Source organism: Myxocyprinus asiaticus, chromosome 6, assembly GCF_019703515.2.
Source record: "Myxocyprinus asiaticus isolate MX2 ecotype Aquarium Trade chromosome 6, UBuf_Myxa_2, whole genome shotgun sequence".
Taxonomy (NCBI): domain Eukaryota; kingdom Metazoa; phylum Chordata; class Actinopteri; order Cypriniformes; family Catostomidae; genus Myxocyprinus; species Myxocyprinus asiaticus.
The window spans coordinates 26,942,457-26,957,109 of NC_059349.1; the positions used below are offsets into that span (position 1 = coordinate 26,942,457).

General features: G+C 37.2%; 2 protein-coding genes across 3 annotated transcripts in view; one reads left to right on the forward strand and one right to left on the reverse strand.

Moving 5' to 3' along the window:
• LOC127442582 (cohesin subunit SA-1-like) overlaps window positions 1–4,253 on the forward strand; it is a 78,422-nt gene extending 74,169 nt beyond the window's left edge. For both annotated transcript variants that reach the window (XM_051700722.1, XM_051700723.1), the window contains exons 30-34: window positions 530–701; window positions 814–927; window positions 1,062–1,176; window positions 2,192–2,272; window positions 3,245–4,253. In XM_051700722.1, coding sequence (XP_051556682.1) covers window positions 530–701; window positions 814–927; window positions 1,062–1,176; window positions 2,192–2,272; window positions 3,245–3,268 — 506 coding nt within the window. In that variant the 3' untranslated portion in view covers window positions 3,269–4,253. The remainder of the gene's footprint in view (window positions 1–529; window positions 702–813; window positions 928–1,061; window positions 1,177–2,191; window positions 2,273–3,244) is intronic.
• Window positions 4,254–4,400: 147 nt separating this feature from the next.
• LOC127442591 (propionyl-CoA carboxylase beta chain, mitochondrial-like) lies at window positions 4,401–13,728 on the reverse strand. The gene is made up of 15 exons (XM_051700746.1): window positions 13,442–13,728; window positions 13,222–13,341; window positions 12,974–13,042; window positions 12,835–12,891; window positions 12,606–12,719; window positions 12,417–12,527; window positions 10,700–10,808; window positions 10,438–10,558; window positions 10,251–10,332; window positions 10,031–10,154; window positions 9,815–9,922; window positions 9,591–9,691; window positions 9,415–9,513; window positions 4,889–4,988; window positions 4,401–4,718 (listed from the first exon to the last, which is right to left on the reverse strand). Exons 1-15 carry the CDS (start codon window positions 13,682–13,684, stop codon window positions 4,597–4,599), a joined length of 1,680 nt encoding a protein of 559 aa, XP_051556706.1. The 5' UTR covers window positions 13,685–13,728; the 3' UTR covers window positions 4,401–4,596.
• Between the last annotated feature and the right edge of the window lie 925 nt (window positions 13,729–14,653).

Consider the following 14,653-nt stretch of genomic DNA (forward strand, 5'->3'; position numbering starts at 1 on the left):
GCAATTGTACAGAGTGGTTATCTGAGTTACCATAGCCTTTCTGTCAGCTCGAACCAGTCTGGCCATTCTCCATTGACCTCTCTCATCAACAAGGCGTTTCTGTCCGCAGAACTGGCGCTCACTGGATTTTTTTTTTTTTTTTTTTTACCATTCAGAGTAAACTCTAGAGACTGTTGTGCATGGATGTCCCAGGAGATCAGCAGTTACAGAAATACTCAAACCAGCCCATCTGGCACCAACAGTCATGCCATGGTCAAAATCCCTGAGATCAGATTTTCTTTTCCCATTCTGATGTTTGATGTGAACATTAACTGAAGCTCCAAACCCATATCTGCATGATTTTATGCATTGCACTGCTGCCACACAATTGGCTGATTAGATAATCACATAAATAAGTAGGTGTACAGGTGTATCTAATAAAGTGCTCAGTGAGCGCATATAGGACTGTCCATGTTTGTTTAAAAGTAGGTTGAGCTACACTTAGAACAAACGGTCATGGGCTGTTTTGTGTGGTGTTGTGGTTCTGCAGAGGAAAGTGTGGAGGGTTCATGGATGATGAGGAATGACACCCTACAGACCCCCGGAGCACTGCAGACACCCCAGCTCACCTCCACCGTACTCCGAGAAAACCCTCGACAAGCTGCCGAGCACATGCCTGACCAGGATTCTGAACCCGGGTCTGAATCTGACTTTGTCCATAAGTAAGTGGTCCTCCAGTCTAAAAATATTTTAGGTTGTATTGTGTCAAAAGGTTTCATTTTTGTAATATTAAGTGGGTTGAGTATAAATTGTCTCCTACGATCTCTGTCTCAGTCCTCAGATGCAGATGTCCTGGCTTGGTCAGCAGAAGATGGAGGAGCTGAACAGGAAAGAGCGCACAGCCATGAACTACATGAAGGCCCGAAGTGGAGGAGTAAGACAGACTGTGTAAGTGAAGAAACCAGGGGAAGCTTTGTGGGATATTTCTCTAGAATAACCTAATGAAAGGCCACTTCAAGAGTTCAGGTGCCCTAAGTTGGTTGAGGTTTGCTTTATATAAATTTTCTGTTTCTCTCATCTAGACGGGGCCTCATGGAGGACGATGCAGAGCCCATTTTTGAGGATGTCATGATGTCATCTCGTGGACAGCTAGAAGACATGAGTGAGGAATTTGAAGATACCATGGTGATTGATCTGGTAAGGACCATGCTGAGTCTTAGCTGACATTAATCTTAGCCTATCAGTTGTCAGTGACATGGTTGGTTTCATCAACTTCCGCATTTTGTACATTTGCTGAGTTAATATGAGATAACTTATAACTTCTTAATTAACAAATTAATAGATGTTCATAATATGATGCTGAGGGTTGGGCTGCACCGATGGATCGGCTGGCTATATTTATCGGCCAATTATTAACCAAATTAAAACCATTGGCATATCGGTTATAAGCATGAAAATGCTGATATAAAACCTGATGGTTTATTTATAATTCATTAGTAACAAACTTTATAAAAACTCTGTGAATTAAAATGCACAATCCAGAAATAATAATAGCCACAATATTTAGAAGGGTTGGCACTCCTAAGAACGTGTAAGGTTTCATTTTTAATTTTTCTCGTTCTCACATTAATGTGGAAAAACCACCATAAACAGACATAACAGTTACTTACCTATGTATAGGCAGACTTTGACTTCTGTGACATCGGTATGATATTGATTAATACTGCATGATTGATTGAATTAAGATTGAAACCGCAATATGGCCTTGCGCTACAATCTAAACCTTAAAAGACTGCGTTTAAAATTGTATCAGTCATCATGTTATATATATATATATTTTTTTTAAAATCTATTATTTATCTTTCATTGTGGCTTTTTTTTTTTTTTTTTACATTTTGGCCTGTGTTCAACAGATCAAATCCATGTTCAATGAAAATTATTTAGGATATTGTTAGAACATTTAAAAAGCTTTTGTAAATCTTTGTAAATTTTTAAAGCATAATTCCTATGTAAAACAGTGATCCGATGACAAAAGTATGGGGCACAATATCTGTATCGGTCATAAACGTTCATATCGGTGCATCTCTAGTTTAGGGCTCAGTCTTATCCCTAAAATAAGACCACTTTATTACTGAAAAGTCTGTCAGATTGCTGTAGTCATAAAATGGTAATACAGTATGGAAAAGTGTTATAAATTACATCTCCTGTGCAGCCTCCATCCAGGAATAGGCGTGAGAGGGCGGAGCTGAGACCAGACTTCTTTGACTCGGCAGCCATGATTGAGGATGAGTCGGTAAGGCTGAAATTACTGTTCTTGTGTGTGAGCATTCAATTTACATTGTTGATCATGGTTATATACAGTAGTCATATATAGTCATTTTTATGAAAGGAGAAACAGACATCAAATATGTACCAAATATACCTGCAAAGTCAAATTTAATATTAAACTGATTATGTGATAATGGATTATGTATAATAATAACCATTATTAATAAGGCATTTACACTGTGTAAGTAACAACCAAAAGCATCTTTTTTGCACTAAGTGCAAATAGTGGCAGATACTATTTGCACCTCTAATTAAATATTAACATACAGTACAGTATAGGGGGATCACTGCAGCGTGTTTGTGTTTATTTAGAGTCTCACACCAACCCCTACCCCTAACCTTCCATTACAAAAATGAACCATGTTTTACTACAGGAACTAAAGTATCATTATGTTTTTTGTGGTAAAATCATAGTAACCACACAATTAAACATGGTTACTATATTAACACCATATGACTGTAGTAATACCATGGTTTATTTAATTAAAACTATGGCTTCTGCAAAAAAACATGGTTACTACAATGTTACTATAGTTAAACTATGGTTAATTTTACCTGGATAAAACATTTCTCTCGACTTCCTCACCTTCACCATGACCAAATCACTGCGAGGAAGCAACATTTATATTAATTTTATTTATTATTATAAGTAGTATTAAAGGAAATATTATGAGTGGAAACCGTAGACAGGATGGGAAAAAGTGGGACAAATGGCGGAATCAAACCCGGATCGTCTGCACTTAAAAAAGCACATCCACACCATCATTACACCCCACACCACAGCAGCAACACTAGGGGCGCAGTTTGTCTTTCATTTGTGTTTCTACTAGACTACTGAAGTGCAAATAGCCATGCTGTGTGGCAGGTGCTATTTACACCTAGTGCAAATAGTCACTCCATATTAATGAATAAATAATCATGTTTTGTTTTTTTTCAGGGCTTTACAATGCCCATGTTCTGAGGTGCCACAACAGATGGAAAAAGAGACAAGATCTGAGACTTTCTCAAAGGAGCAAACAAACTCAAAAAGGCACTTGTGTCCAGTTTCAGTGGTTCTGGAGCAAACTTTCCACAAAACCTCAATCTTCCTCTTTTATCAAACTCCACATCAGAGGACCTTTTATTCTGTCAGAGATTATTTTACCAGATGCAGTCCAATTATGTCACATATGGTGAATTGTTCTGTTTTGGTCAGCTCATTTGAATCACACTGGATGGGATTTACATTGTGGTACGAATTTATCATGTAAGAATGTACAGTCCCATATGTTTAAGATGTACATATTTGTGTTTATCCATCCTACTATGTAGATGTCCTGTACAGTTAGATTATGGAGTCATTTTTACAAAAAGGTCAACAAACCACCCCAAACAATCCAATCAGTAGAAAATGTTATATATAAAAATAACATTCTCTTGTTTTCAATAGTTGTAAATTAGGGTAAAGGACAAACGTAAACCGCGGTTGTGAGAAAAGTTTGGTCAGATTGTTGTTGCAGTTGAGTTATTAATATTGTCAAATACATGCTCAAAGCCCAAGATGTCTGTGTACTGCACAAGTGTCCTAAAAAGGCATTACATGTTGTGTATTTTGGCTTGCAAACATTTAAATGGTCAGTTCTTTATCTTTGATTTTCAGTAGATTTAGTTTTCAGTTTTCAATGAGGTAAGGGTTTATTTGTGTGAAATGTCTATACAGGTCTGTTTGAATATGTATTATTGATAAAACAAGGAGGATTTTTGTCAGTTGTTCTTGTCTGGATCAAACAGAAGTTCCAGCTGTGCCATGTTTCGAGCGAGGGAGATTCAAGTATTGTTACACTGAATGCCTCAGTTTAAGTACTTTATGGTCCTGTGGTCTCTAAAAGTGAAATGTTATACTGTCAACAACATGAGTTTTCCCATGATTGTCATTACTCTCCATCAAAGCCTTGGTTAGATTTGCTAGTTTACCTGTAAATTGTAAATTTTCGATAAAGGTTTTCTTTTGTACAACCTGATGTACCACTTTCCCTTTTAATGGAAAACTGTTCTAAAACTTTTCTTCAGTGAACTTATGGAAAATTCACTTTTTCAGAAAAATATTAAATATGTAATCATTAACTGTGGGAGTGTTTTATTATTTTTTGAGTGTTTACCTGTTTGCATCAACTGCATTATGCAAACAGGTAACAGGGATAAGGCACGAAGAACCATGTATCAAAAACATGAGTTTCTCTCCAGTCTGTGTCTAACAATCAATGGATAATCTTTGTAAAATGCTATTAATAAGTAGTGTTGGGCAAAGATTTACAAAGGAATGTTAGCATGTTTTTTCCATGGGTTGGTCTGTTTTTTGCTGGCCAGCACCTCCAGATCTCTGCAGATCCTCTTGCGTGTGATCGAGGGTTGAATGATGTCATCTACAAACCCTGAAAAATACATTTACATTAAATATTTAGTTAAATTACCCAAAACAGATCACAGCTGTAATGGAGCACAATTTAAAACATGTTTAGCAAGTATGCAGAGTTGAGTGAATACAGTGTGGGTCTCAATTGTGTAAAGGAAAATGTGTGTTGTGTAGATGTTCTCCGAGCACCTCTGACAGCTGCTGGGAAAGGATTGGCAAACTTCTCCACATATTCAGCTTCAGCCTCAGCTTGGTTCTCCTTTCCTCTGAAGATGATTTGAACGGCACCCTTAAAAATGAAATACATTGTTATATAGCATACTTACAAAATATTAAAATTATTATACACAATTGCTTTAAAGGGTTAGTTCACCCAAAAATGAAAATTCTCTCATCATTTACTCTCATGCCATCCCAGATGTGTATGACTTTCTTTCTTCTGCAGAACACAAACGAAGATTTTTGGAAGAATATTTCAGCTCTGTAGGTCCATACAATGCAAGTGAATGGGATCCAAACTTTGAAGCTCCAAAAAGCATATTAAGGCAGCATAAAAGTAATCCATAAGACTCCAGTGGTTAAATCCAAATCTTTAGAAGCGATATGATAGGTGTTGGTGATAAACAGATCAATATTTAAGTCCTTTATACTACAAATTTTACCTGCCCAGTAGGTGGCGATATGCACAAAGAATGCGAATTGCCCAAAAAAAATAAATAAATAAAAAAAAAAAAAAGACCTCTTAGGAGAGAATAGCACATAGGAAGACTGTTTGAAAGTGGAGATTTATAGTAAAAAATGACTTCAATATTGAAGTTTCTCACCCACACCGATCATATCGCTTCTGAAGTCATGGATTAAACCACTGGAGTCTTATGCATTACTTTTATGCTGCCTTTAAATGCTTTGTGAGCAGAGTTTTGAACCCTGCTGACTGGCATTGTAGGGACAGAGCTGAAATATTCAAAAAAATCTTCATTTGTGTTCTGCAGAAGAAAGTCATACACATCTGGGATGGCATGAAAGTAAATGAGAGAATTTTCACTTTTGCGTTAACTATCCCGTTAAACACCATCCTATCCAAAATAAGGGATTTACTTGGTTCATGATATACAGTTGATGTCAAAAGTTTACATACACCTTAGCCAAATACATTTAAACTCAGTTTTTCACAAGTCCCGACATTTAATCGTAGAAAACATTCCCTGTCTTCGGTCAGTTAGGATCACTATTTTAAGAATGTGAAATGTCAGAATAATAGTAGAGAGAATTATTTATTTCAGCTTTTATTTCTTTCATCATATTCCCAGTGGGTTAGAAGTTTACATACACTTTGTTAGTATTTGGAACTGGTGTAACTGAGTCAGGTTTGTAGGACTCCTTGCTCGCACACACGTTTTCAGTTCTGCCCACAAATTTTCTATCGGATTGATGTTAGGGCTTTGTTATGGCCACTCCAATACCTTGACTTTATTGTCCTTAAGCCATTTTGCCCCAACTTTGGAGGTATGCTTGGGGTCACTGTCCATTTGGAAGACCCATTTGCCACAAAGCTTTAACTTCCTGGCTGATGACTTGAGATGTTGCTTCAGTATATCCACATACTTTTCCTTCCACATGATGCCATCTATTTTGTGAAGTGCACCAGTCCCTCCTGCAGCAAAGCACCCCCACAACATGATGCTGCCACCCCCATGCTTCGCGGTTGGGATGGTGTTCTTCGACTTGCAAGCGTCACCCTTTTTCCTCAAAACATAACAATGGTCATTATGACCAAAAAGTTCAATTTTTGTTTCATCAGACCAAAGAAAATTTCTCCAAAAAGTAAGATCTTTGTCCCCATGTACACTTGCAAACTGTAGTCTGGCTTTATGGTGGTTTTGGAGCATTGGCTTCTTCTTTGCTGAGCAGTAGTGTTGGGTTCGAGTCCACCTTAGTCGGGTCCAAGTCAAGTCTGAGTCTTTAAACAATTGAGTTTAGTTGAGTCCGAGTCGAGTCCGAATTAATCTGTCCATGAATCTGAATTAAAATTGTATCCGTAAACTCAACATCAATATTTTCAGCTTATTTTAAACTTCACAACTAAGAAAAACAGTTTGTCAATATAAATGTAACAAAAACACCATATATATTTTAGGTTTAGTGTCCTGCTGAACAAACTTCAAAGTGGTTTCAGAATGAAAGCATATGCTTTAGGTGTATGAAGACAAAACTGTCCTTCAACAATTCTTACTGCATTCTGTTGACATTTCAATTATTTGTTGCTTTTTCCCCTCCACATAAACATAGACTAAAGAAAGTGAAAGCTGCATTAGTCATTACAACCAAGGTTATTATTCGAATTTTTATTTCTACTTAATTTTCAATTTGTCAATTCAATTTAGTTTTATTTAAAATGATCCCTTTCTAAAAAAATTATAGTCTATCCTGAGATTTCTTTCTGAATCTTTTTTCTCTATCTGCCAACTGATTTGGGAATATACAGTACATACAAATGAGTCAACACAGTAGTAATTAGCACTCGCTGAGAAGTTACATCTAAAAGGCTAAAAAAAAAAAAAAAAAAAAAAAGAAGTGCATAAGTTACCTTGTGGTTTACAATAAAAATAAAAATTTAAAATGTCATAACCAACTAAATTCATCTCGTAACATGAAGTTTAGCTTCATACACAAATTCTGTAATCGAATAATACATTTATTTTATAGTCTATAATTAAACTATAAACAAAAAATTTCACTGCCCAAAATATCCTAATATTTTATTGTGCATGGTTGAATGTTGTGAATGGTGGGCAAATGCTGTAAAATAATGTATTTTAAGCAGCTCATCAATGCTTTGAAAATAGTCAATCAATAATAAATAGGTGCTGTTTATATGTTTAGAGATTCTGTCTGCTTTGGCAATAACCCTTTTTTCCCTGACTATTTGAAAAGTTACACAGTTAATTCATCAAGCTATTATGGACCAGTTCAAGCTAAAAACACTGCATGGACCACAAGAGAATACAGAAGCCTACATGTGTAGATACATTATGCCTAAAAATACTTAATATCCAATATTAATACTATTGTTATGTATTTTTATTTTTAGTAAACTGTGAGAGACATGATGTGGGTGACTTGACTCAGTAAAATTCTTGATTTTAAGTTTTTAACCACGATGAAACCACAATGTGAGCACCGTCTTGGCTGCACAAACTTCACACGATATAGATACTTGTCTACCTGTTTCCTCCAATATCTTCACAAGGTCCTTTGCTGTTGTTCTGGTATTGATTTGCACTTTTCGCACCAAACTACGTTCATCTCTAGGAGACAGAACGTGTCTCCTTCCTGAGCGGTATGTTGGCTGCGTGGTCCCATGGTGTTTATACTTGCATACTATTGTTTGTACGTTTGGAAATTGCTCCCAAGGATGAACCAGACTTACAAGGCACAGTTAACTTAGTGAATGTTAATTTTCAACCCACTGAAATTGTGATATAGTCAATTAAAGTGAAACAATCTGTCTGTAAACAATTGTTGGAAAAATGACTCATGTCATGCACAAAGTAGATGTCCTAAACGACTTGCCAAAACTATAGTTTGCTAATATGAAATCTGTGGAGTGGTTAGAAAATGAGTTTTAAAGACTTCAACCTAAGTTTATGTAAACTTCTGACTTCAACTGTAGTCATCAAAGAAATACACTGTCCTAAAAAGGCAAAACATGGTAACTACGGCAACACTGAAATGAAGAAAAATGGCTTCAAAATGTTTCATTGTACAGCCAAATGTGGGTTATCAAATTTCTCACACTGTTTTCTCTGAATTAAAGCATAGCTGAGCTAAACTTGTCGTTTATGACTTATTATGACCCAATATTTAGTTACTGTTTTGACTTTGTACGTCATGTATATATTAGTATCAATGTTGTTTTAGTGCTTGTTTCACTACAACTAAAGGACTACCAGCAGAAATTGTTATTGTCTATACTGTAAACAGTTCAACATGTGACATGATCTCTGCTGCTGCTTTTCAAACTCAGCACCTGTTATTCAACTCACTGCAAGAACCCCCAAAATAGAAATCTAACCAGCAGAGGAGAAATTGGCAAGAAAGGGAGCCAAGCATAGTGATCAATGCTGCAGTGTAAGTGTATATCATCACCCATACCAGGCTGAAGCTAGTGTATAGGAGACCTCTACATGCATTCAAAATGCATGCTTTTCTCTACTTGCATAAGGACAGGTCAAATCACTATTGATTGTACTTACAGAATAAAGCATTTAATTCTTATTCATGACAGCTTGGGACAAATTTTCATTTGTTTAGGACCCATTCTTGATTTTTAATAGATGAAAACAACATTGTTTCCCCCTTTAGCCAATATAAGGAAGTATAGGTCTCTGCGGAACAATAATGGTCATTTCCCAATCTGTGGGCGTTTCCAAACCAGGATGGGCATTTCTCAACTATCCAATGAAAGGTGGGAATCTCAATTTAGTAGGCAAATTGTGTAAAAGCAGTTAAAAACGCCCAACCCAACACCCACTGTTTGGGAAACGTCCATTTTTGTTCTGCAGAGACAGAAGTCTCAATATAAAATTATGAAAGCCCACTGTACAAAGCCCCATTATTCACACACAGCAAACAGTCATTGTCTAATTTCATGAACCATGCACTCGTTTAGGTTCACTGGTGTTCAGACACTCTCAGCCATTTCTCAGGTTTACCTTTGCACCCATCACTGCGACTTCAGCAGATGGCCAAGCATAGTTGACGTCTCCTCTTAAATGTTTGGAACTCATCACATCATAAGCACCTCCATAAGCCTAGAGACAGGAGACACAGGGTTTAGCATACAAGCTAGTTAAGACCCCATATACACACACATCAAGCTGCCTCCTACCTTTCTAGTGATTACTGTGATTTTTGGAACGGTCGCCTCTGCAAAAGCAAAAAGCAGTTTGGCTCCATGTCTGATGATGCCTCCGTACTCTTGGGCTGTGCCTTTTCAATCACAAGATGTTCCATCATTACCTTATATACATAGTGAAAGCTGCAAGCAATTAAGGATAAATGTCATAAGTCTGAGCTAAGTTAGAGATGACTGTTTAAGGATTCTCTAGATACCTGGCAAGAATCCAGGCACATCTACAAATGTGATGATGGGAATGTTGAAAGCATCACAGAACCGCACAAAGCGAGCCCCTTTAACAGATGAGTTTATGTCCAAGCAGCCTAAAATGCACAAAGAAAATGGATAGCAATGAATTAAAAAAAAACAGAACAAACTGCTGTGAAACATATAAAAATTATGTACAAATATAGTCTTGTGTGAACACCCACCAGATGCCACTTTTGGCTGATTTCCTACTATGCCTACTGTACGGCCATTCATCCTGGCAAAACCCACAACCATATTTTTGGCATAGTTGGGCATGATCTCAAAGAATTCTCTCTCATCTACGATCTGGAAGACAGAAATAAGAATCATAAGAACTGCATGACCCAAGTATCCATCTTTATCGGAGTACCTGAATCATTCATCTTGTAAAGATCCACATACACCATGAATGATGTCCAGCATGTCATAGGCTTTAGTGCTTTCAAGAGGAACAACAGTGTCCAAACCAGGAACCAAGCGATCGCTGAGGAAAATAAATTGGCATGATAATATCAGATGTGTTAGAAGACTTTGGCCGAGATACTGTGCACTGATACAGAAAAAAATATGCACGAAAACATCCTCTCACCTGGGATCATGGCACTCAACGACAGGAGATGGATCTTTGTTGCTCAATGGGAGGAAGTTGAAAAAGTCTCGTAAGTTCAGAAGGGCATCAATGTCATTCTCAAAGGCCCGATGAGCAACACCTGGAACATGGCACAAAAAAAAGTGAGCCAAGAGTACGTTTAGTCAAACTAGAAAAAATGTCTCAAAATACTTTCACTAAAACTCATATAGGAGGAATGTGCAATTTGTGCCAGGAAAATAAATCAAATGGCTTGACTTACCAGATACTGCAGTGTGGGTTTTTGCTCCACCGAGCTCCTCCTGGGTAACATCTTCATTAGTAACAGATTTAACCACATCTGGGCCCGTGATAAAGAGGTAGGATGTGTCCTGTAAACACAAAGATGTCTGTTAATTGGGACTGTAGGGACATTCATTGACAGTCTGTAACATCTCATGAGTGTGTAATCAGGGACTTGCTTCTAAAATTAAAATATGCAAAATCTTAAAGCTACACTACGTAATAGTTTTTCAGCTTCAATTAACAAAAGCTAATTAATGAGTTAGTACATAAAAAAAATCCATGTTCAAAACCCTGTCCTTGTCTTACCCCGATTCACTACAGTAAGCCACAAATAATGATTTTTATTTAGAGCTGTCAGGTCAGATTTGGCGCTAAATCAAAGGCTTTCGTCATTCATCATTGAATGTTTACATCATGTCCGAAGTGTTAAGAAAGAAGGTCTGGCTGTGTTGCATAAGTAACGGCTGTGGGGACGCTATGGCAGTTCATTCAGTTGCAGTTCAGCACAGCAGCAGCAGGACATCATTCTCCTAATGGATGTTTAACTAACTTAACTGTTTGACGAAGTTGTTTATTTGCTATAATGCTTCGATGTTTTCTGGTACGGCAAGCCAAAAAGGTAGTCATGCTTTAATGATTTGAACTTTACTCATGTGCTCACCGATCGTGATGCATTTATACATTTTGTTTTTTCCGGTAAAGTTATTGTAACACGTTTACTAATGTTCATAACTGAGTATTTTTTAACATTGCTGCATTTTCGAGATACCCAAAGTGTGTGTACCGCTGATTTCTTATTACTTTTACCCCAGTTGCAACAATGCACAAGTTATTGTCACTTTCTATTGCCCTTTTAGCAGATAGGGTGTTTAAAAAGAGTGGACAATTCAAAGTTGCATTTAAAAGTCACTATAGGTACAAGGTAGTTCCCCACGAATGTATACTCATCTCAAGCTGTTTATAAATGTACCGATTTCATAGCACAGTAAAGGATACTAATTTGTTTAGCGTGTAAAAGACATTATTAAAAAAACTGTTTATTCTTTTAATTGCTATATTGTGTGTTTCTGCACATTATTTTCATGTTTAATAGAGTATATATTTTATCCCCATCATTATTGAATCCTTGTTTTGTGTTTTTAAACGGTCTTATTATTTGCAGTGCATAGACCTACTATTGTAGTATTACAGTTTAATTGCATTGTCTTCAATTGAACTCATATCAGCCAAATCATGAGTTTCACCTCTTAAATTGATGTGTAGTACAATACAAACATTAATGTGTAGTGGATAAAACTGCTGAATAATCTTATTAAAATATGTAAATAAGAGTGTTGTTTATTGTTTCCTCAAAGCAAGTAATATCTCAGTTATAAATGTATAAAAAAAACAATAATATCAACATACTAATAGCATGTTATGACAAGTGATCACAGGCAAAGCAGGCAACCTCAAACCAATAGATTAATCCGCCAGAAGAGCTGTCAAATCACAACTCGCATAAAATGTTCCTTCCCAAGTTTCTTGCTATTTTAGGTTTCAACCACAGATGTCGCTACAGTGCCCAAAGTTCTATAGTGCACTATACATTTCTGAGAAAATAATATGCATTTACAACCACGCACCTTTGACTCTGGTTGGGTGGGAATGTATTAAATGTTACATTTGCAACTACAATAGTTTTATGCTCTTACCTTCACCATGAAAGTAAAGTCTGTGAGAGCAGGTGAGTACACGGCACCCCCTGCACATGGGCCCATGATGAGAGAGATCTGAGGAACTACACCTGACGCCATCACATTACGCTGAAAAACATCGATTGAAGAGTGTTCATACACATACTTGTTAAATATATTACATACCCTTGTTCACATTCAGCTTACCAAGAAAATATCAGCATATCCTGCCAGGGACTCAACACCTTCCTGAATTCGGGCTCCACCAGAGTCATTGAGACCTATAACTGGAGCTCCAACCATCATTGCCTGGTCCATGATCTGTAAAAAACAAATTGTAGCAGTTGTCATTTAAGTATTGTGTCAAACATTGGTCTTCAATGCATTAGGTATGTGTTAATACACAAAATGATTTTAGTCATTTTAAAACATGGACCTTGCAGATCTTTTGAGCATGGGCTCCCGATAAACTGCCTCCAAACACTGTGAAGTCCTGAGAACAAAGGAACCTTTAAAATCTATTAAAAGCCCATATTTCAATATAGTAAACAAAGGTTCAAAATCTTGCTTCATACCTGGCTGAAAACATAGACTAGTCTGCTATTGATCCTGCCCTGTCCAGTCACAACGCTGTCCCCTGGATACTGCACACAGACACAAAATAAATGAGTATTTTAAAGTGAAGGATCACAAACACATTCAGTCTTGCATGACATTAAGCACTGTTGTTACTTTATAAGTTGGACATTGGACTTCTATTCGAGTCAAATGATTTCTGCATCCAGTATGTAATTTGTTGGTAAACACAGCAGAGGTATCAAACCTTGTTATGATCTGCCTCCATGCCAAAGTCAGAACAGCGATGCTCCACAAACATGTCATACTCCACGAACGAGTCAGGGTCCAGCAAGAGCTCCACCCTCTCGCGCGCTGTCAGTTTACCCTGCGCAGAGGCATTTCATAGTTACTTTACCGCTGCCCTCAGACCCTTACACTTTGTTTATCACTTTTAATGTCATCTGAAATACGTTTTCTAATCTTACCCTTTTATGCTGTGCATCTATTCTCTGTTGTCCTCCCCCTGCAAGCGCTGCATTTCGCTTCTTATCAATTCTCTCCTGCACAGAGAGGTGGCTGACAGCATACCATCTTGCATTTTGCAACACTTTCGACTGGGTAATTGCTCCAGCGGCTGCCCCGTACGGAATCTGACCTACACTTTTAAAAGAACATTTTAGACCATTTAACAGTCCCAGACTGCTTCGCAGTAACGCGTAGGTTGCCATTCCTGCTACACTGAGGACACCGGATGCGTCGGTAAAACCTGTGAGTGTCTTCAGCCGATTGGAGTACAAATATATATAGCCAATCACTACGCCCTTACAGTAGAGGGCGTGAATGAGGGAACCAATCACGGTAGAGAAATGTGCAGTTTGACAAACATGATGGATGTAGTCCATTTTAATGTCAAGTATGATAAACTACACTTCCCGAGCGTTTGATGGCTTCCGTGAGAACAGCGTATGAGGTACCATGCGTTTGAAGAATACATTTAAAAATAGGATACTTTTTTTTAAAGTAACCAATCTTGCCGATCTTAGATCTAGTGTCTAATTTAACAACTCCAGTCGTTCTGGAAGTTCCAGAACGATTAAAATCACTTACAGCACCCTTAATTCCAAACATTTCTACATTTGCCACACATTCTCTAATAAGGACTCTACATATTACAGTGTTCCATAAGATGTTGTTAAATATAATTTTTGTCATGAAATTACTATTTACTTTGAATCGGAATCCACCATAGCTTTTAAAACTGTACTTAGCAGGTGTTTTAACGGTCTTTTAAGAGCCAAAATAAAGACGCCCTGTCAAAATAAAAAGAACTTCAGTTGTTACAAATGCGTCTCGAGACAAGACACCTGTGTTCTATTACAATCGTATTTTTTTTTTTTTAGCACAAGGACGCGTTCAATGTTAAAGGGGTCGTTCACCCAAAAATGTGTGAGATGTGTGAAAGTGGTCAGAATGTGAAAGTGAAAGTGGAGATTTATAGTAAAAAAAAGAGCTTAAATATTGATCTGTTTCTCACCCACAACCATCATATCACTTCTGAAAACTTGGATTTAACCACTGGAGTCGTATGGATTACTTTTATGCTGCCTTTATGTGCTTTTTGGAGCTTCAAAGGTCTGGTCACCATTCACTTGCATTGTCAGGACCTACAGAGCTTAAATATTCTTTTAAAAATCTTA